Source organism: Mycetomoellerius zeteki, unplaced genomic scaffold (genome assembly GCF_001594055.1).
Source record: "Mycetomoellerius zeteki isolate Tzet28-1 unplaced genomic scaffold, Tzet1.0 scaffold470, whole genome shotgun sequence".
In the NCBI taxonomy this organism is placed as follows: Eukaryota; Metazoa; Arthropoda; class Insecta; order Hymenoptera; family Formicidae; genus Mycetomoellerius; species Mycetomoellerius zeteki.
Genome location: NW_017257469.1, coordinates 3,229 through 26,242, shown reverse-complemented (window position 1 = coordinate 26,242; position 23,014 = coordinate 3,229). Strand labels below are relative to the sequence as shown.

At 33.6% G+C, this 23,014-nt stretch overlaps 3 protein-coding genes across 4 annotated transcripts; all 3 read left to right on the top strand.

Moving 5' to 3' along the window:
• The first annotated feature begins 309 nt into the window (after positions 1-309).
• On the top strand, positions 310-4,103 carry LOC108727149 (glucose dehydrogenase [FAD, quinone]). Its single transcript, XM_018455131.1, has 5 exons — positions 310-508; positions 615-785; positions 911-1,566; positions 1,760-2,546; positions 3,609-4,103. The coding sequence occupies exons 1-5, from the start codon at positions 310-312 to the stop codon at positions 3,677-3,679; spliced, it is 1,884 nt and encodes a 627-aa protein (XP_018310633.1). The 3' UTR covers positions 3,680-4,103.
• Positions 4,104-7,072: 2,969 nt separating this feature from the next.
• On the top strand, positions 7,073-11,791 carry LOC108727131 (glucose dehydrogenase [FAD, quinone]). Its single transcript, XM_018455076.1, has 5 exons — positions 7,073-7,438; positions 8,327-8,762; positions 9,256-9,652; positions 10,653-10,926; positions 11,327-11,791. The coding sequence occupies exons 1-5, from the start codon at positions 7,073-7,075 to the stop codon at positions 11,690-11,692; spliced, it is 1,839 nt and encodes a 612-aa protein (XP_018310578.1). The 3' UTR covers positions 11,693-11,791.
• Positions 11,792-13,269: 1,478 nt separating this feature from the next.
• LOC108727132 (glucose dehydrogenase [FAD, quinone]) lies at positions 13,270-22,211 on the top strand. 2 transcript variants are annotated; one of them, XM_018455077.1, is made up of 6 exons: positions 13,270-13,353; positions 18,507-18,577; positions 19,696-19,889; positions 19,994-20,208; positions 20,511-21,696; positions 21,942-22,211. In XM_018455077.1, the coding sequence occupies exons 2-6, from the start codon at positions 18,509-18,511 to the stop codon at positions 22,204-22,206; spliced, it is 1,929 nt and encodes a 642-aa protein (XP_018310579.1). In that variant the 5' UTR covers positions 13,270-13,353; positions 18,507-18,508; the 3' UTR covers positions 22,207-22,211. The 2 variants fall into 2 exon arrangements, with proteins under 2 accessions (XP_018310579.1, XP_018310580.1); XM_018455078.1 differs by lacking the exon at positions 13,270-13,353 and adding an exon at positions 14,622-14,643.
• Positions 22,212-23,014: the final 803 nt, after the last annotated feature.

The window sequence follows — 23,014 nt, the reverse complement described above, 5'->3', positions numbered from 1 at the left end:
TTACAATCGTCGTCAAGTATTACATGTTGTCAAGAATTACAAATTCGAGATCTAAATATCTGACAAATAATTCGAGTTAAGATAAGTTTTATTTTGATTTATAGAGGTTTTCCGCTGCGGAGCGGAAGGGAATGAACGAAATTTTCGTCTAACAGAGGTTTCCGAGCTATAGAAGTTCGAATTATATCGAGATTCTACTGTAAGAAAATAAATGGCACATAATAAAATATTAGTACATTTATTAATTCGCGCATGTGTGTTATAAATTGTAGTTTTTCAGTAAAAAAAAAAACACCGCGAGAAAATAAAATGGGCATCGAAAGTTTCCTGACAGAAAGTATGACTTCAGCATCAACTGGTGGACTTTCATTGCTCTTTCCGATTCTTGCTGCGACGTTTGCCTATTTTCATTTTGAAGCTCTGGATAATGAAGCACCACCAATCGACGTACCGTCAGAGATGCTATTGCCTTCGTACCACTTTATAGTGATAGGCAGTGGTAGTGCAGGTACGCATATGTATCCGAAACTCTCGTTATTTCGTACGAACAATATGTAATACGAATACAAATATCTTTCCTCTGTCATTTCCTTTATCTTTTTTTTTTGCATAAGGAGCTGTAGTTGCCAGCCGTTTATCCGAAATCGAGGATTGGAATGTATTATTGCTGGAAGCAGGCGGTGACGAACCTGAGATCTCAGACGTACCCCTTTTGGCTGGGTACCTTCAACTAAGTCAGCTGGATTGGCAATATAAGACTGAGGCACAGGGTGATGTCTGTCTAGGTATATGACTTTTCTATTGTTCCTCCGCGTCATTCTTTCTTTCTTTATCATTAAATCATTCAAACAGTATCTTTTTGTTTCTTTCTGTAGTCAAGTCTCTTTTTTATGTCATTAAATTTTTATAGCGATGGAGAACGGCCGTTGCAATTGGCCCCGAGGTAAGGTTTTGGGTGGAAGCAGCGTGCTCAACTATATGCTCTATTTAAGAGGTAACAAGCGAGATTACGACATTTGGGAGCAGCAAGGTAATCCTGGCTGGAGTTCGCATGACATCCTGCATTACTTTAAAAAATCCGAAGATAATAAAAATCCTTACTTAATTCGCACGCCGTATCACGCGGAAGGCGGTTATTTGACGGTGCAGGAGGCACCATGGCACACACCCCTAGCGGGAGCCTTTGTCCAGGCTGGTCAAGAGATGGGATACGAAAATCGCGATATCAACGGCGAGTTTCAAACCGGCTTTATGATTGTCCAGGGCACTATCAGACGCGGCAGTCGTTGCTCTAGTGCAAAGGCTTTTCTTAGACCGGCCAGACTTAGGAAGAATCTGCATGTGGCAATGCACGCGCACGCAACCAAAGTGCTGATACATCCCAAAACAAAGCATATTTACGGAGTAGAATTCATCAGGGACGACAAGGTCTTTCGTGTGCGCGCAAAGAACGAAGTGATTGTATCTGGTGGGACGATAAATTCGCCACAGTTACTAATGTTATCAGGAATCGGGCCAAAGGAGCATTTGCGAGAGCTCGGTATTCCAGTGATTCAAGATAGTAAGGTTAGTGCAAAATTTTTCAGTCTCTCTCTCTCTCTCTCTCTTTCTTTCGGATCTCTACATATCTTTATATCATTACACTTTATTAAATAAAGTCATACGTCAAAAACTTTCAAAATCATACATAAGATAACTTTATAAATCAGTCAAATTTTCAAGCATTTATTTATTCATAAAATTGTTCCTGCATCGCTAGGTAGGCAGTAATTTGCAGGATCATATTGGCTTGGGTGGACTCACGTTCATGGTTAATCAAAAGATTGCTATGGTGGAAAAACGACTGCAAAATGTGCAGGCGGTGATACAATACGCTGCGCTGGGTAACGGACCCCTGACAGTGCTCGGAGGCGTCGAGGGCATCGCTTTCGTCAATACCAAATACGCAAACACTTCGCTGGATTTTCCCGACATTGAGCTGCATTTCGTTTCCGGTTCGACGAATTCGGATAGTGGCAGACAATTGAGGAAAATGAATGGACTAACGAAAAAGTTCTACGACGCTGTTTTTGGACCGATCAACGACAAGGACACGTGGAGCGTGGTTCCTATGTTGCTACGACCAAAGAGTCGCGGTGTAATCAAATTGCGCAGTAAAAATCCATTCGATTATCCTCTCATTTATCCAAATTACTTCAAAGAAGCGGAGGACATCGCTACATTGATTGAAGGAGTGAAAATCAGTGTGGCTCTGAGCAGGACTGATGCCTTAAAGCGATTCGGAAGCGTGCTCAACTCGCAACAGTTTCCAGGATGCAAACACATACCCATGTATACTGATTCTTATTGGGAATGCATGATCAGATACTATAGCTACACGGTATATCATCCAGTTGGTACGTGCAAAATGGGACCTTACTGGGATCCCGAGGCTGTCGTCGATCCGCAACTCAGAGTCTATGGCGTAACTGGGTTGCGCGTGATCGATGCATCGATCATGCCCAACCTTGTGAGCGGAAACACAAATGGGCCAACAATCATGATAGGCAAGTAGAGATAAATACAGTATTATATTATTGGATATACAGGATGTTAGTTAAGTATGTTGCCATACTCAACAGAGCGATTCTTTGGTTTATTTCACGTAAAATTCATTGTTGTGTGCAACTGGTATAATCTTAAATTACCAGGTTTAAGATTGTTGACCCTGTGTTAAGCCCAGTGTCCACGATGCTAGAAATCCGTCAGAGATCTCGGACGAAGAAAGAATTGACCAATCGCATTGATCATGTGACTAAATTGTTTAAATGTGATTGATTAATTCTTTCTCTCTCCGAGATCTCGGACCAATTTCTAGCATCGTGGACACAAGGCTTAATACAATTTTACACCAGTTGCACACACTAATGAAAACTAAGGCCGTAAATGTTCGGAATACATGTAAGCATTTAAGGAAATATACGAACCTATATAAAAGATTGCGCAATAATTATTGCGGAACTACTCTCACTTGCCCGATAATTTTAAAACTTTCACACTTTAGCATTAATAATCTTTAAGTTGAGTAAAATAGTTTATCTAACTCATATTTTCTATAAGATCTTTTAATACTGCATATTGATACACTATACATATATATGTATATATACATATAACATACATTAAATATAAAACAAGTATGTACATAATAACTAAGGAAATATAAAAAAAAATTTCATTAGATTTTTTTATAATACAAAAGGCGTGGCAAGTGCATATATTTTTCGTCATACCTTACATTTTACAGGTTTACATATAGCGACTGGACTACAATATTATGATATGTATAATTGAAAATGTTTATACTGAATATGAAATAAATATATTCGAGCGTTAGAAAGAGAGAAAGCGAAGATTCTGAATGCAAAAAATGCAAACACCGACAGACTTAATATAAAGAAAGTTATTTTATCTTATGCCAAAAAACATAAATATATAGTCTATTTATAAAACTATCAAAAAAACAACAAATTTTATCAAAATTACCAATAAATTACTAATCTTACCGTAATTTCACCGTAAATAATTGTTAGATTGAATCTGACTGATAATTTTACATCTCTACACAGGTGAGAAAGGAGCAGACATGATTAAGGAATATTGGTTGAAGTGGAAGAACATACGAGGAAAAAGTAACTAGCAAATGATAAGAGGAACCCGCGCGCTTATCTTCGTGACAAGTGACAACAATGTGTGATAATACTAGTGATGTTGACACTAGTGCTGTTGACATGAAAAGACTTTTAGAAAAAACTGGAAACTCTGAACTTTACTATCTTACTACATTTTGTATATGCCATATTGGTACAAGAGTATTTGAATCTGAACCTGCACGTAAATTGTCGTGTATGTATATGCTTTTAGAGAACGCTTGCAAATGACGGCATATTTAAAGTTTGATACCATGTATGTGTAAACATCATTTTATATATAGTCTGTTTTCTGTTCCGTACTAGACTTCACTAGAACTCTCTTTCTCGCTTTCGACAAATATATACCTATCAAACATGTACCTATCTCACTTTCAGTTCTAAAAGTGTAAGTACATTGATTCAGCCACAGAAAACAGAGTTATGATAACAGAGTTATATTATATAACGATTTTACTATTATCAAAATTGAATTTTAATCTTACAATTAGTAAATGACCGATGCTTGATATGAAAAATAAATATTTAAACTTCATTCGAATAATTATCGATTATTTCTTGCATTAATTATTCCGTGCGTCGATAAAATTTTCCACTTTCAAAAACAATCTTTTTTACGTTTTTTTCACGTTTTAAATAAGTGAGACAAGCAACTCTTATAGTTTTTGTCGGATTTCACACACACACAAATCAGCCGTTCACAATAATACGTAATTAAGATTTAAATTCGTTGAGACTGAGCAGTACGAGTTTAATGTGAATGATAAAAATTATTATGAGTGCAATTATAGCGTTTATTGCCGTGATTAACTATAGTTAATCAAAAAGAAACTGGTAGTGAACAATTATCTTAAAGGTAATTTATTTAATATTTTCGTCAAGTTTCTCTCTATCTTTTATTTTATACCTTATTTTTAAATATTCTTTTTCATAAATTTTCATAAGTAGTCATCACTTTTCAAAAGTTCAAACTTTTCTGTAGGAAGATTAAACTATCGCTCTTGAACGGATATTATCCTGTACGGATATTAACAACTGTTGCTGACGATGACAAAAATATTAAACCATCATTCTGATATCAGAATTTTTTTTCTCGTAGATGGATGTAAAGAATGTGAACATGTGTGAAAAAAAATTAAATTCTGAATTGAATATCAATTAATTTCATTAATTGAAAATCCGATTTCCTTTCTTCTAAATGAATAAAATAAAGAGATCAATCTCAAGGTTGAATGTTTTTTTAAATTGTAAAATCGTTATTTATTGCTAATTTTCATTCGATTATAGTAAATTAATCTCCTTCGGCAACTAGTTCAAAATCCACGATTAAAAACACATTTAAAAGATCCGCGACGTAACATTTTTTAAGTAACAACTGTAAATTTTTAAATCAATCAAGCATATCCAGGAATCTCTCAGGCAATTTAATGCCAATTGTATATTTAAATATCACAAATATATAAAACAGGCAGATTATTATAAATTAAATTAATTGCTTCTGTGAATTATATCACGTTTATCATTTTAAATAACCTGCAATATAGTATGCAATAACCTACAAAATAATATGCAATCTCGTGAAATTTGTCATAATAAGAACAAATTTCATAAAATTGGATACGTATAGTCGGGGCCTAAAAAGTTGCAACATTTTTTTTCGATGGGTTTCGGAATGCAGCTTGCTCAACGAGCAATTGGTTCTTATTCATGGATCGACAAATAAGAACCGCTCGGTGAGTAGGCTGCATTCCAAAACCCATTTTAAAGAAGTGTTGGAACCTTTTAGATCCTGACTGTACAATTATTTGATATTGCATCGATTATAGAGTTTCAATAATTGTAAATCTCATTCGATTCATATTCTCAATGCAAGTATTTAATATATAATACAATCTACATTTATTTCATATTAATATTTAATCCATCTGTAACAGTCCATTTTCATCGAAAGTTCTAATATATTTAAGAATCGCAAGACCTTATTGAAGACGTTCGCGATTATAAATACACCGTGTTCATAAAAGGAAAATAATAAGATACGCGCGTCACCTAGAATTTTTTTCATAATTATCTACCAATTGATCTCTTCATAATTACGATTCAATGTCTGACTGATTAAGTGCATAACAAGTGGATAACAAAAGTAGAACAACTCAATGTGTATAAAAAATATTGCTTTCTTTTACATGCAAGTAATAAAGTTAGTCTACAATCATACGTGGATTACTTATAGCACATGGTCGTGAATGTATCTACCTTTGCAAATTTTTTTACGATTTTCAAAGTGTTATATTATTATGTAATGTACATATAGTATGGCAACGATAATAACAACATACAAGAGAATACCAGTCGTAAAAAAACTATTTTAATATTATATTTTCTGTAAAAAGAATTAGAACGACTACAATAGATTTCTACACACAAAAACTAGTTAAGTAAACAAAAATGGAACACCATCTTTTATCGACAAGCAATTCTTATGTTCAATTTTTTGTTTAATTATCGATAAATAGCACATTATTCATAGGCTTTTCAACAATTACAATAAAACATAAGTATAACTAAACGCTGTTTAAAAATAAAAGTATAGAAACGTAAAAACTACAAAATAAAATTTATCTATTTTAATCACGTTTGTGTTATTATTTCATTCTAATTAATACTACAAAAGAAGAACTTGTGAGTTTTATAAAATGTTAATAAGAACAAAATAAATATGTTAATAAGAATTCTATATACCAGCGGAAACAAATTTTAAAAAATAATTGCAAAAAAGATTACAAAAATATCAAAAATAGCTATCTAGGATAGGCGAAGCACAATAGAGAGAATAGAGCAGATAGTGGTAAAATACATTAAAATCGTAGCCATTAATAACAAAATGCTGGAATATGTTACACAGATTGTATAATAATGGCGTGATAGTCTTAGAACACCTGTTCCAAGAAAAAATAAATTTGTACCTATACAAATATCTGTAAATATATGTTGTATATTGCGATGCACCTGCGTGCGGCATTTCCTTTCTCCTTTTTTTCCTCTCATGTGAATTGTATGTGTGTGTGTGCGCGCGCGTGTGAAAAGTTTTAGTAATAATATTACTAATGCGGGGTTTACAATAGAAGTCGTAGCGGTCGTAGAGTCTTAAGTCATAGAAAATTGACCAATCACAGTTGATTATTCTTCTCATATTCGACTGTGATTGATCAATTTTCTACGATTTAAGACCTTACGACTGCTACGACTTCTATTGTAGACCCCGCATTAAACTTAGTAAAAATAACTAACATTCTCTCTCCAACGACAGGATAATTATAATATATGGAACGACAAATTCAGCACCATATTTCTGATTGCAGTAGTACATATATACGATGGTCATGTCTTTAGCTTGGAAGCTTTTCTTTATAATATTGGGATATCTCATTAATAATATGCGTCCAGACATCACAGACAAGGAGAACCGTCTACAAACGTTATCAATGGAAAAACTGTTGGCTCAGTACGATTACGTGATAATTGGCGGAGGATCAGCAGGAGCTGTGTTAGCAAGCCGATTGTCAGAGGACGAAAATTGCACCATTCTTCTGCTCGAAGCTGGCGTCGATGAAATTCCTTTATCCGACATACCATCCTCATATCATATATTACAGCGTACGTATCTGGATTGGGATTTCAAAACGGAATCGTCGTCCAATTATTGCTTGGCGATGCATAATCATCAATGTAGGTGGCCACGTGGTAAGGTAATTTAAATGCCTTAATTATTTTATGGACAAAAATGTGCATATATAGAAAACGACTATATGATTAAGAATCCATTTATTCTACATTTGGGAAGACGTCGAACCGTAACTTTTGGATGTCAGAAGGTAGTCGAATTGATAATTTAACAAAGAAATAACTTTTTACAATGGCTTATTATTGATGGTATAACCAACAAAAAAGTCACTTTACGTGAAGAAGAATCAAAAGAATACAACTATAGAATAAAATTTGATCATACAATACTTTGCGCGCTCCGCGCAAAACCGTTTTTAAAATGATTAAATTAATAATTTAATTTGTTATTTAATGAAGAATTGGAATTCGAACATCTAGTTGACTCTAATTGGCATACTTTTATGATTCATATATTCTTCAGAATCTTTTATTATTTTTTTAAAAATAATATATTTACGGTTTTTCAAATTTAAACAATTTTGATATTATATTGGACAACCATTAGGATTGTATTGAAAGTGAACCATTATAATTTTCCTTTTCTGATTCAACGATCGTTTTTCAGGATTATAAAATTTGAAATGCCAATTTCATTTAAGTCATTGTACAAACAAGTTTATGAGTGTCAGTCAAAACGCATTAACTATCGAAAGAAAAGGATTCAAAAATTTTGAATATTCAATAGTTTTTGAGATACAATAAAAAAACTAAAAACCATTTTACTTATAAAGAGATTTCCTCCTTAAAATCATTTTTTTCGTGTAATACTAATTAATATCAATAAATAAAAAAAAGTACAAAGGTTCACTTTCAATCCTAATAATTATCCTGTATCATGCATTATTGAAATTTGTCTTCATTTTAATTAAAAAATATCAGGGATTTTTTTTTATATGAGTCACATTCTCAAGGTGTTAGGTGGTAGCAGTGTATTGAATGGGATGATTTACATTCGCGGTAACAAAAGGGACTATGATTCTTGGGCGGCTCTTGGTAATGTGGGATGGGATTACGAGAGCGTTCTGCCGTATTTCAAGAAGTCAGAAGATGCTAGAGTCGAGGAACTCGCCGACTCGCCTTATCATAAAAAAAATGGATACTTGACGGTGGAATATTTCAAGTACAATCCACCAATAGTCGATTATATTGTTCACTCCGGCGAAGAGTTAGGATACAAAGTGCACGATGTAAATGGTGCAAATCAAACTGGTTTTACGTATTCTTTTGGTACTTTGAGGGATGGATTAAGATGCAGCACTGCTAAAGCTTATCTCCGACCCATTTCAAAGAGAAAGAATCTACACGTCAGCTTGGAATCGTTCGTGGAAAAAATACTAGTGAAAAAAGGTTCAGAAAATCTAATTGTTCTTCTTTAAATATTCTCTTTTGATAAGTTACCAATGTCTCAAATAGATTAATGTAATATATACCGCGTAATATATACCGCATTCACGGAGAGAACGACCACACATTTTATGATTAAGATCGGAGGATTCGAGCGTGTTATTTAGTTCCGCATACATTATTGTCATATTCTTGGGCAGCCTAAGGATATAATACTTAATGCATGCGGAACTAAGTAACGCACTGGAGTCCTCCAATCTGATCATAAAATGTGTGGATAGTGATCGTTCTCTCTGTGGACACGGTATTCATACATTTTTTATCATTGTATACGTAATATACTAATGGAAATATATGTATTGATTTCCGGTCAGATCATTAGACATCACTTATGAGGTGATTATATAGTCGCGACAAATCAAGTTGCGGTTTTGATGATGTCGCAGGTCATCATTTACATAAAGAGATAAACATAAAAGAAATAACTTGTTTGTAGATGATAAGTCGAAGGTGGCGCATGGGGTGCTATTCCGCAAGGGTAAAAGACGTTTCGTAGTTGGCGCGAAACGCGAAGTGATTCTCTCTGCAGGTGCGATACAGTCGCCGAAATTATTGATGCTATCGGGAATTGGGATGAAGCATCATCTCGAGAAAATGAACATATCTGTGGTGTATCATGCACCCGGTGTAGGACAAAATCTTCAAGATCATGTGGGGATGGGCGGGATAATCTATATCATCGATCCTCCGCACAACATACCAGAACGGAACAAATTCAGTATGAAACGATCTGAAGTTAGAAAATTGAGAAACATCCGAAAAATGTTGTTGAACAATTCTAGTCCTCTCTACACGACAGCATACAGTGCTGGAATGGCGTTTTTCAATACAAAGTAAGCGATATATATCGTGCATGTGGGAAGATCTCGTTTGCCTACATCTCATTTACTTACAGATCGACAAAGGACCCCGCACTATCCTTATCGGAAATGGGGTTCCGCGGATTTGGCTATAACTTTGCCAATTTGTTATTTAAGCCATACTGATGAAAAGTTATCAAGGTCACAACTTAATCCTATGAGCCATTTTCAATGTAGAGTCGCTCGAATGTCTGTAATAGTATGTATCTGTAATAGTATGATGTTCTATATGCATATCATTCTTCTACTCTTAGCGTTTCTCAGGATTAACGTCGGAGACCTATCTGGAATCTGAACCTTTTTAGTAAGTGGATATATACAGGGTGTCTAAAAATTAATGGTTAAACACTCGTCAACGGTTCTCATCTCATATCAGTACTATATGATAGTCACGTGGGTAGTCATGTGAGAGCCGAACATATTCGAGTCACGACAAAACTAGTCGAAGTCAGTAGACACCCTCTTGCCGCGATTATTACCTATCCCTCGTAGAAAGGCTCCATCTATATGTCGTTGATTTGAACAAGTCCACGACGTTAATCCTGAAAAACGCTAAGAATAGAAAAATGACATCCCAGGTAACAAGGTGACGTAAAGTGACATCTTAATGACATGTTATTAATGCTAAAGATGTTATTAAGACGTCATTTGACATCATCTTGCTACCTAGGATGCATATAGAAAATCATACTATTACAGACATTCGAGCGACTCTACATTGAAAATGGCTCATAGGATTAAGTTGTGACCTTGATAACTTTTCATCAGTATGGCTTAAATAACAAATTGGCAAAGTTATAGCCAAATCCGCGGAACCCCATTTCCGATAAGGATAGTGCGGGGTCCTTTATTTAACTTATCAATCTTTAATTATAGCGGAATAAGGTTTAAATTGAATTACAAACTATATTTAAAAAATACAATTCCTTTTATGACAATAATTAATTTGTTCAAAATAATCTTTATGCTGCAGATATGCAGACAGGATCGATTATCCGGACGTACAGCTGATGTTCTCGGCTTTCTCAGATTATGGAATTCTCGCAGCAAATTTATATGGGGTTGAGTCAAGCACCGTCACTGGATTGTATGAAAATATCACAGAAGATACTCAAGCTTTCGGAATTTTTCCGATTCTTTTAAGACCACGCAGCAGAGGCTTCGTCGAGCTAAAATCAGCTGATCCGGATGAAGCTCCCGCTATTGTTCCAAATTATTTCGAGGACTCACGTGATCTCCAAGTTCTAGTACGTAATTATCATCTTTTTAGTTGCAAAACGGCACAATAGCTGCTTTCAATTAGTGACTAATTAGTTCTTGGCAATAGTGATAAGACCAATTGGTGTACGAGTGAAATATTTAATTTATAAACATTTGCTTTAGTTTGCTCACGATAAACGCGAATCGATAAGACAGAGTTTCGTGCGAATTACAAATGAAAAACAGGATAATAAATTGTAATTAAAGATAATCCCAATTATAAACAGAATTTCTAAAAAAATAAATCTCATTAAGTCAATATTGAGCCGTGTAGTACTGACTTTTTCGAGAATTAAAATAATTATCAATATTAAAAATAAATAGTTGAGAAGGTTTTGGTAAAAATGTGTTGTAGGGACTTGAAAGATGATTATACTAATTTCATAGGTAGAAAGCGTGAGATTTATGGAAAGGATGAGACGTACTCGTCTTATGCAGAAGTTAAATGCTCGACCAAATCCAAATCTGATACCAGGATGTTCGCAGTTTGATAGCTCGTCAGACAAATATTGGGCTTGCTACGCACGTCATTTCACATCGACAGTATATCATCCGGTTGGTACCTGTAAGATGGGCCTCGCCAGCGATTTCTACGCCGTCGTTGATGCTAGATTAAGAGTTCATGGGATCGCAAAGCTACGAGTGATCGACGCTTCGATCATGCCGCATATAGTTTCAGGGAATATTAACGCACCAACGATTATGATTGCAGAGAAAGGTGCTGATATGATAAAGGAAGATTGGCAATCCTGATTCGACACATGCTAAAGATTGCGTTTCGCAAACGATCGATGCAGGCTATCGCCATCTTTTATGTTACTGTATGTATGTATAATCGGTACATTTGTAATAATCGACCATAAAAAAATTATTTTTAATTGTGCTTCTCAATTTTGATAACAACTCTAATAGAATTATACAATCATCATGATTGGCATTTGTTTATAAACATAAGAAAACGTTTATAAATATAGAAATTATTATTTGCAAAGTGTTTACTTTCGTTACAGAACACTAATTATAATTTATAGTATAAGAAGTATAAATTATAAAATAAATTTCCTTGTATCCACTGTACAAGATCTTCAGTAGATTATATGCCCACATATCGCGCTATTCGTACATACGCGCGCGTACTCTTAATTATATTTCTATTGAGTTTAACTCTTAACTGTGCGCGCCGTGGCACTGAGTGCCGCAAAATTTGTTTTTCTGAAAAATCATGGATAAAATGCAGGTCTTTTTTTTATTACCGACCTTCGATATTTCTCATTTAACGTTAAATTCTAATATTATATTTTATTATAAATATATTTTACTTGCTTTTATGATGATTGTCCAATTATTTATCCAATTATTATAACTCTTAAATAATAAATTTGTGATGCGGCACTCAGTGTCGCGTGCGCCCGCTAACGCCGAGAGGCGCGCCCGGTTATGGGTTACTTAAGTTAACTTACTTATCAAGATATTTAAGAGGTCCGCGACTTTTTGTATATAAAACATATAAAATATTACATTACAATACACAGAAGTTTGCTCATGCGAGCATGATAAATGCACATCATGTTAAAATATGTACAGCAAATATTTAATTTTTGATAATTGAATTGATAATGACGAAAAATATGATAATCTACGATGAATATTGATGTAATTACACAATTTAAAAAATAAAAGATACATCGTGTCAATATGATGACGTAAATAGAAGAATAAAAATGACTTTTATCTCAATTCTAAAAATAATTATAAAATTATCATCGTATTTAGATGTATTATAAAAGAAAAGAATATGTATTTAAATATTGGAATATATAATATTTGAGAAATTTAAATGTCACTTAAATGTCATTTAAATGTAACGAAATATTCTTAAAGCTTTTTGCATCTATCATTTATGATAATTTCTTATATTCTTTGTATTCTCGAAAAATATTATTGGATAATGGGACAAGACAAATTTAAGCGATCTAAATTTACTTTGATGTTTGGATATGCCCTTCCGGATATGTATCTTCAAAATATCCTAAGTTATTCTCCGATAATTTTGAATTAACGATGGCCCTTAATAATGACATATCGTTGCACGTTGGCTATAGCCATTAAAATGTGAATACGTATTATTTCAAATTCGTATGTGCGTATTTACTTTCCAATTATAATATGTAATGACGTGTGATCCATGTATACAAGTGCATGATACGTGTTGTTGAATCGAGACTTTTTCTTTCACCGCACATATATGTGGTCTTTTGGTGCTTCTTCATATATCTGAAATATAAATAGCGACAGAGGGTTCATTTTCTATCTATAAACCAGTATAAATTCTTCGTCTACGGTATCTGCGCAGGATAATAATAAGAAGGTAGTGGAGCCCCGTAATATCATCCAAAAGTATCGTCACGTTCGAGGTAAAATTTTTTATTCAAATAAAAAGAACAAAATGCGAGATATAAAATACACTAGCACTATTTACATTATATCTTGTTACAAATTACTCATAAACGCGTTATTATATGCTTCATTAAATGAAATTATTGCATATTATAGCAGAGTGCTTAAGATTCGCGAATCAAAATAATACAGCAAAAAAGTTCGTAAAAATGAGTTATAAAGTATACCATTTATCATTTCAAATAGTAATTTTTGTGATAAAAACGATTAAAACTTTCTTATTATAAAAATTACGGTTAAATGACGTATCTATTTATAAGTCATGTGTCGATCGTAATCGTATTCTATATAACTGGCCAATTTTTAATCTTCATGTCTCAAAAACTACTGCTCGGAAGTTCAAGCTAAAAACGACAAATACTCTCAATTTATTTTTTCTGAACTTTTTTGTTGTATTTTGATTAGTAATATTTTGATTCGTGAATTTTGAGACACTTTATATGACACTAAAACACAGAATGTTGATGCAATTTTTAAAATGAGAAAGTTTTTAGCATTCGTTTACCAAACTACATCATGATTGCTTACTGCAATAAATCTTCAACGAGAGAGAGAGAGAACAAGCGATTTATTTCTTTATTAGTCCAATGAAATTTCATTTATATTTTCTGAATTTAGCATAAATCTGACCGAGTTATGTAAATACAATGAACGTAATTTCAAGATTCAGACTCATCTTTTGTAGTAATTTTTAACTACTTTAATGTACCGCGTATACTCTCTCTCTCTCTCTCTCTCTCTCTCTCTCTCTCTCTCTCTCTCTCTCTCATTTTTCTCTCGATAAAAGAAATTCTTTAATGATTCGCCGGATGAACAAGATGTTTAATTCGTTCCTGGCTTCCTCAAAGCTTGATCACTCGGTCGTAAATCCTCAAAGAGTAAATCCTAAATGCATTAATCCACGCGGTGTGAATCCTGCTTGAAGCTGAGACGAAGACTCGGACGATGACGTCACACCACGTGTGTTTTCTTCGTCAACGAATGTCAGACCCCACGCAATGTGTTTCTCGATTAGTGCATAGTGTGGTCGTGGTTATGCTGTCCTTTTTGGCTGTGCCAAACGGTAGGTGTTGAGATCATGATCCTATTGCGAATTCGAGACGCTCCGAATCAATTGTGTAAAATGATCTGTAGTCCTGGTGATAAGATAAATCGATTGGTGCTTACGTATTCTGTATCGTTGTACAAACGTCGTCGAAATGTCGATTACCACGAAATGTTAAGGCACATTTTTATCCAGATCTCAGGTAATATTTGGAAAAAGATCAAAAGTCAAAGAGAGTTATATTTCAAAATACCTCTTACATTAAGATATATCTTTTAGAGATATATATAACGTAGAGAGATTCGCGAAAGTTTTGAAACTTTCTTAAAAGAACCTGCTTTGTAGCTCTTTATGCAATAATTTGTTGAAACAAATATCTTTGGCCTAAATATAGTGAAACCGATAACTATGCGATCATCGTAATCACGTAAACAATTCGTTTCTATAGTAGTGAATAAAAAAAACTTGAATAAAAGAAAATTTTAATAAAAATTTCAATAAACTTTCTCGAGTTCTTTCATGTCTAGTAAAATTAAAATTGTGATTTAGAATGGACAGTTGTCTTTGCCTTATCTCTGTCATATGTGTACAATGTCTACACCTGTTAATGTATAATAGTTCAACGAAATTTCACTTGCTCTGCGTTTGCAGATGGAGAAATTCTACGGGTATTTCGCATATATGATGTATTCGTCATGTCGTATTGGATATATTGCGCATACTCTTCGATGATAAAAATTGTGGCAAAAATTTGTCATAAACAAGCAATAACGCACTTTTACATGGAACTAAACGCACACGGAAAAAATAGATTCGCTCATTCAACAAAAATATAGCTTGTTGCACGAGTTCAACGTCTGTAACTAATTGTAAAATTTTCAATAAAAAAATTATGTCTGTAAGCAGTTATCAGTATGCTTATGTCATAGAATAAACTCATCTTCATAATTTAATACTGTAACAAATTAGTTTAATTGAAATAACTAATTTACGCAGTGCACCTACGCAACTCGTCATGTTTTCTATTGCATTGTTGAAAGGTAGCCGGAAGCATATGTGGTTCTTGATCGACTTTGCTCATGCATTTATTCATTTACCATTATATCTCATATTTATAATTATATAATAATCTACTACTGGCTAACTGGATTCTTGAAGAGAAGAAAAAGAAATACGTGGCTATTGTATATAAAGTGGTCATCTATTTCGACATCACTTCCTTTCATTATAATAGGCCATCTTGGATCGGTATATAGGCACTTGCATTTGCATCAATAAACCTTCTTCGCGAAAATTAAAGTTCACTCAATTTCAATGTGCCCTGTGTTTCATATGTCCAAAGCCTATATGACTTGAAATACTACAATTAAATTAAGTTAGGTTCTAATCTTGCGACCCGCGACCCGCATTCTGCGACCCGCATTCTGCGTGTTATGAAAATCCGGCTTAATACGTTTGAAATAATAATACGTTAGTAATAATAATTTAAAAATTACATTCTTTTTAATTTTAATAAAAATGAAAATATGTATTCATCGAAATTTGTTGTCTTAATTTACTTGAATTGATAAAACTAATTCTTTGCTACAATGAAGATTGCTAATGTAAGTTTCTTCATCATAGTAGGAAAAATATACACTATCTTAGCTAGCATATTTTGTTACAAATTTCAATCTTTATAATAAATTCATTTTTGCAGAAAGTTATCTTTGCCGTATTAACAAATTTGCTATGATATTACTACAAATATTGGTTACAATCGCTAATTTAATTCAGCTGCATAACTTTGCTACTTTAATATAGAAAACTGGCAATCCCTATATTATGGCTGTAGATTTGCTAAATTAGCGAAGATTTTAATTGTTTTAGCAAATCTTTTTTTCCGTGCAGTATTATGTATAATCTTTTAGTAAATAAGTAATATTAAAAAGCTAATTATATTGTATATGTTTGATTTAACAATTTCAATATAACAATTACATGGAAAGAATTTTCTCTTAGAATTTATCCTGAAAATCGTAACAATCGTGGAACAAAATGATAATTCAAAGAATTTTATGTGATTTTCTCTGATATATTTCCACAATAAAGTATAAAAAAAGTTTAATTTATTTTACTAAAAGACATAGTAAAATTTCACAATAATTTTAAAATATGTTTACAATATTTATAATATTTTCAACCTGACTTAGTCGTTTGTAAAAATTTTATCATGCGGGATTGTAATTGCTTCATTATATCCGATTATCTTTACTGATTAACAACATTAAAATCGCTCACTATGATGAATAATACGTGTTACTGCCGATAAATCAATGCAACGGAATTTACTTTCTTATATTTAAAAAACAACACAGAATAGAATAAAAGGCACAGCATTACGAGATCGTTCACCGAGCCTAACCTTAAGTTCGAAGACGAAAGTAATTAAAAAATGTATTTTAACAGTACAGTATTTTAGTTGAATGTCAAAATTAATTAAGGAATCCTGATAATTCCTGAAAGTTATATATGCTAAAATGTAATAAAATAATGGCAATTGATCTGTATCAAAATTTAATGTGTAAATTTCACGAAACATTTTGTAAATATTTTGCATTAAAACAATTTACAATGTGCATGTTAATTTTTATTATGTAGTTTATAATGTAATTTTATTACGTAGTTTAGTAATATGTTTTTACGATAATATTGAATAGGTTACCTAATTATTCCACGTTTATCACTAAACAATGGTAAAATTGGTAACGAATTTTGTGATAGACTATAATGAAAAATTCTCTTCGTGTAGGCTAACAGGAGATGGTAAGTAATGCATGAATTTGTTTGAAATTATATATATTTCGTAGAGTAATAGAGTTACATATATAAATAAGAATATTTTAAGTTCTTATGTAATTCTACAAGTTAGAATATTTCGGCTCATATATTTGAATCATCTTCAGCAAAATCGTATAAAATCGCAAAGTTTTTATGTTTCTCAGATTGTATGTATTACACGAGTAAGTATAATTTCAAAGATAGATGATGTCTAGAATATATTGACCATGACGGTTTCAAGACACACGGGTGTCTTATTGTTAGAGTCTCGACATAGAATAATTTCAGAGATCACAACATAAGTAATATTTACAAATAAAATTGTATTGCAATCAAAATAACAGTCAATAGATAAAAAAATGCAATAAATTATTTAATGAATATAAAGTTAAAAAACAGTCAAATGTAGAACTATGTAATAAATTAAGGACATTATGAAAAGTTCCAAACAGATCGAAATCAAGATGTTCAAATGTCTTTTAGATAGGTCCTATTAGCTGAGTTGTCATATCATATTTATTCGTTTCGGAAGACATTATCTATTTGTCATATTTAATGATTATAAAAATTTCCTTTTCACAATAATGAGAATTACATTTTAAAACGACGGTCGATGTCCATGTAAAGACAACTAATTACTATCTATAATAATTATCATATAATTATATAGTTATAGATTCAATATTTTGTATTATATCAGACAAAATTGAAAACAATGCCAGGGTTACCGATATAAACGCGGGATAATTAAGTTTATTGCAAAATACGCGCTTATTATATTGTCGACGTATGTCATTGTTTTCAATGGTATTCTCGTAAATCTTATAATCGACGTTTCGTTCCTCTCGTCCAAGTGTTTAACTGACATGTGTCGAAACTCCGTTGCAATCATTTTCAAACGATTATATATTCTTTCATTAATGAACACGATATAAAATCTGTATTTTAGTAACGTGGTACACGATAATGATCGAACTAATGATTGACTCGTGTCCGACTTGTCTTCTAAAAGTAATATAGTAGCATAAAATGCGTTAACGTAAAAAAAGAGATATACACGCGAGACGTAGGTAACCACATATGCACGTGCGTGTAGATGACATAACAATTATTAAATAGTAAAATTTATGTAAATTCAAATATATATATATGTATGTAACATACAAACGCTATAATTAATTATATTATCATTTATCTCCTTGTAATTTACTCAATTCACAGATAATATTAGTCTTTAAATTGCAGACATGCGGTGGTACTTCCTCTGGTTAATCTTGGTGCATCATGTTATAGCTACTCCAGTCAAAGCACATCAGGTAAGCAAGAGATAGTTATAGGTATTCTTTTACAATATCGAAAATGTTTTAACTTATGGTAATAATATATTAAGTTCAACAAAAAGCTTCGTTTCTTTTTTTTGTAATGAGATATCTATAATTCACCGTTTTAAACAATCGAAAAATCTGATTAAATCTACTGATATACTTTAGCGCTTTTAATTTTGTTGCATCATATTCCATGTAACTACCAAAAGCAATTGTAAACCACAGACTACAGCGCAAAAGAGAAAAGTAGATGTAAAATAGAAATAATAGAATTGCTAAATTCTCATACAGATTTGAAATGCTCATATTATTATATTAATATGAATAATGTTTAAATAAACATTTTTGAAATGAGAAAAAAGTGAAAAGTGAGAGAAAAGTGACGTATCACTCGAATATTTTCGTGGTGTATATGCGTCGAGTATCTTTTTCCGCAACTCGAGGAAATTGTGATATCGAATAAGAAAAACACTATCATGAATCTAGCAGCTGCGAGTAAGAAATTTTACAATAAACTTTGCGATGATTCAAACAGCGTAATTATCTACAGAAATGCGAACAGTAACATTTTGATTAAGATTAATATAAAAATGTAAAGTTTGTAATACAAATATATTACAAATCTGCGTGAAAACATCTTCCTTATACGTTGAGTGTAGGCATTAACGGATACTAAATAACTGATTATATTAATTCCTCAAAGAAATTCCCTTTATCACGAGTTTTACTCGTGATAATTTTAATGTATAGAGCTTTGATACATATGTACTTCGTATTAGAAGAAAGCGTGCACAGTATTCGAAATGGTAATACTCTAGATCAGGGGACCCCCTCCAATGACCTTGACCGTGACATATGTCAAGGTCATGACCCTGAGTGACCTGCAACAAGTTTTAGCCTCAATGAGACATTATTTTTTTTAAACTTCTTTTGTTAATAACTTTTTAACGAATAACAAGCGACGGCTAAAACTTGTTGGAGGTCACTCAGAGTCATGACTTTGATAACATATGTCAAGATTAAGGTCATTGGGGGGGGTCCCCTGATCTGGAGTATTATCACGAAATCTATTATTTATACCCGTTTAAAGCAAATGTTATTATCTTAAGCCGATTCAAGCAAGCAGCGACTATGCGACCAATGAATGTTGCTCGTGCCAGTTCGAGGATACGCCATACATGAGCAGTGTCTGTGGTGTTAACTCTTTTATGACTTTGGTTCAACATGTAATGTCCTCTAGATGTGACATTGCTGACCCTTGTCGACGATTGGGCAGAGATGAAGCACCAAGCGAAAATGAATGGTAAGAGATTCACAAAATTTATATATACAGCGCTAGAGTACTTCTTCTATACTCGTATGTATTTTATGCTATTCTATATTATGGAAGATCAACTATGTCTTCAGGTTCGACTTTATAATTGTCGGCGCAGGTGTGGCCGGACCAATAATCGCGAGAAGATTGAGCGACATTTCATGGCGAAAAGTTTTGCTCATCGAAGCTGGCCCTGAAGAACCTACTACAACAGCTATACCAGTTTTTGCGTTCAGTGCCATAAATACGTCTCTCGATTGGAACTTTAAAACGGAACCAACATTATCGCATCCTACTGCCTGTTTGGGTATTAAATATCTTGTATTGTATAACAATTGTTCCGCCGTAACATTATTTACTCACAAAAATGTATCTATCTTAATTTTTAGATACTTTAGCCAAATTGTTTCCGTTAAATTGTCGTTAAATAGCCTATAATAATGAAACAAACAATTCAATGTGGCAATTTTTCCAATTTTTCAAAAGTCTCAGATCAAAATCGGAATTATTAAATAAACAGAATTTAAATCTTAATATACAATCTTAGATGAAAATTTCTGCTACAAAAACAAAACCTTAATAAATTAATGTCATGATTATGCTTTTTAGCAATGGGTGGCGTCTGCACTTGGCCGAGAGGCAAAATGATAGCTGGAACCGGCGCTTTGCACGGTATGATGTACGTGCGAGGACATCCTGAAATCTACAATCAGTGGGCAAGAGAGGGTAACTTGGGTTGGTCCTATGACGAGATCAGTCATTATTTTGAACGGGTGGAGAATCTGATCGATCCAACAATCGTGTCGGACAAACCTAGAAGTTTGAAGCAAAGCGGCGCGATAAATATTGAATACTATCCACACAAGCCGGACTTTGTAAACGTACTGTTGACAGCCGCCGGCGAACTGGGTTACAGAACCTCCCAATTGAAAGAATATAATCAAACTGGCTTCATGATCGCGCCGATGACAGTTAAGAACGGTATGCGTCTCACAACTTCGAGAGCATATTTAAGACCTGTTCATGATCGCAAGAATCTGCGAGTGCTAACAAACGCGCAAGTTACCAAGATCTTGATTAGTCCGTGGGAACAGAAGGCTTACGGCGTGGAACTGGTGGATAAGAATGGCAATAAGAAGGTGGTGAAATGCGATAAGGAGGTAATCTTAACAGCCGGTACTATCGGCTCACCGCACATTCTTATGAATTCTGGCATAGGACCCAAAAAAGATCTCGCCAAGTTCGGTATTAAAGTATACAAAGACCTGCCGGTTGGTAAGAATCTGCACAATCACGTGTCCGTGGAGGTGCCGATGAGCATCAAAGACATTCCATACGAGATCGTGACCATGGACGCCGTAAATCAATATTTGAAGAATAAGACGGGACCATTGGCCAGCACCGGTATCACTCAAGTTACCGCTTTCCTCGAAAGCAGTTATGCAATCAACGGCGTGCCGGATATCCAAGTCTTCTTCGACGGTTTCACTTCCACTTGTCCAAAGACTGGTTTAATCAATGAGTGCACCAACGGTAAGTTCCAGTCTGATTGCCCGGACAGAAGAAAGATCATAGCGAGACCTACGGTGGTTTGTGCGGAGAGTCGAGGCGACTTAAAACTCCGCTCAAATAATCCTTTGGATCCACCGTTGATATATCCAAATTACTTCACAAACGAGAAGGATTTGATGATTCTACTCGAAGGTATCAAAAAGGTTAGCAAACTTGTTGACACCCATACTATGAAGAAATGGGATCTTCGTTTGGAACAAGTGAGAAGTCCATTGTGTAGCGAGTAAGTAATAATTCGTATAGGAAAGTTTTCATACAATTATGATATACTCGTAGTTTTAATCCTGATTCTCTAATAAGTTTACAGTAGACTTTTTTTTAATAAAAATATAGAAATATTAATAATTTTTGAGATGCCAACAATTAAAAACGAATTATAATATTTTCATGTAATATTCCAAAAGTTTAAAAAAAAACCATTTTTCGTGAATTTCTATTAGTTTTCTTTACTAAGTTTTTCTTTATTAGCTATCATTTCGGCACGGACGCTTTCTGGATGTGTCAAATAAGAACAGAAACTGGACCGGAAAATCATCAATCTGGAACATGCAAGTTGGGACCAAGTACTGATCCAAGTGCAGTAATAGATTCGCAACTTCGAATACATGGTATATCGAATATCCGCGTTGCCGATGCTTCCATTTTTCCCAATGTACCAAACTCAAATCCCATTGCCGGAATCATGATGGTGGCTGAAAAGGCAGCCGATATGATTAAAAATACTTGGTCATAAAAATTTTATTTTAAATGTATACGTTTTGATATATTAGATGTATAATAATAAAAGTGGCGTGTATATGTGTGTATATACAGGGTGTTTCCAAATTAAATCGCAAAACTTCGGGAGCGTGTAGAGGAGTAAAAAACTAAGAAAAAAAGTCCTATAGACATATGCTCGTTTTTGCTCCGTTTCAGAGAAATCGAAAAAAAATGTTTACATTTCTTGCCATATCTAGCACCGACATATTTGATTACATTTTCCACTTTCTGTTATGAATTTGTCAGTCGCTCTTTGAAAGCCTTTAACAGTAGATGAATTTTGTCTTTTGCAATATGCCGCGTACGTATTCTAATAGTGAATATGCTGATATGGTTTTTGTATACGGTTTCTGCAACGGTAATGCTTTAAAGGCGGTGCGAGAATATGCACGACGATTTCCAAACAGAAGAGTGCCAAACCGAAGAGTGTTTATGTTGACATTTAATAGATTGCGAGAGACTGGAACATTTTCAATTCGACAAGAAAACAACCGATTTCAAGCAGCGTTACGAAGAGATTTGCAGGCAGGGAATCGTATTTTACAACATTTTGACAATCATCCTGAGACCAGCGTTCGGAATGCGTCGGCTGTATTGGGAGTGTCACCACAAACAATTTGGCGAACTGTAAAAGGAGATAATCGCTATCCCTACCACATTCAAAAAGTGCAAAATTTATTACCTCAAGATCATTGGAACAGATTGAACTTTTGTAACTGGTACCTTCAGACATGCCACAATGATATTTTATTTCCATCTAAAATAATGTGGTCAGATGAGGC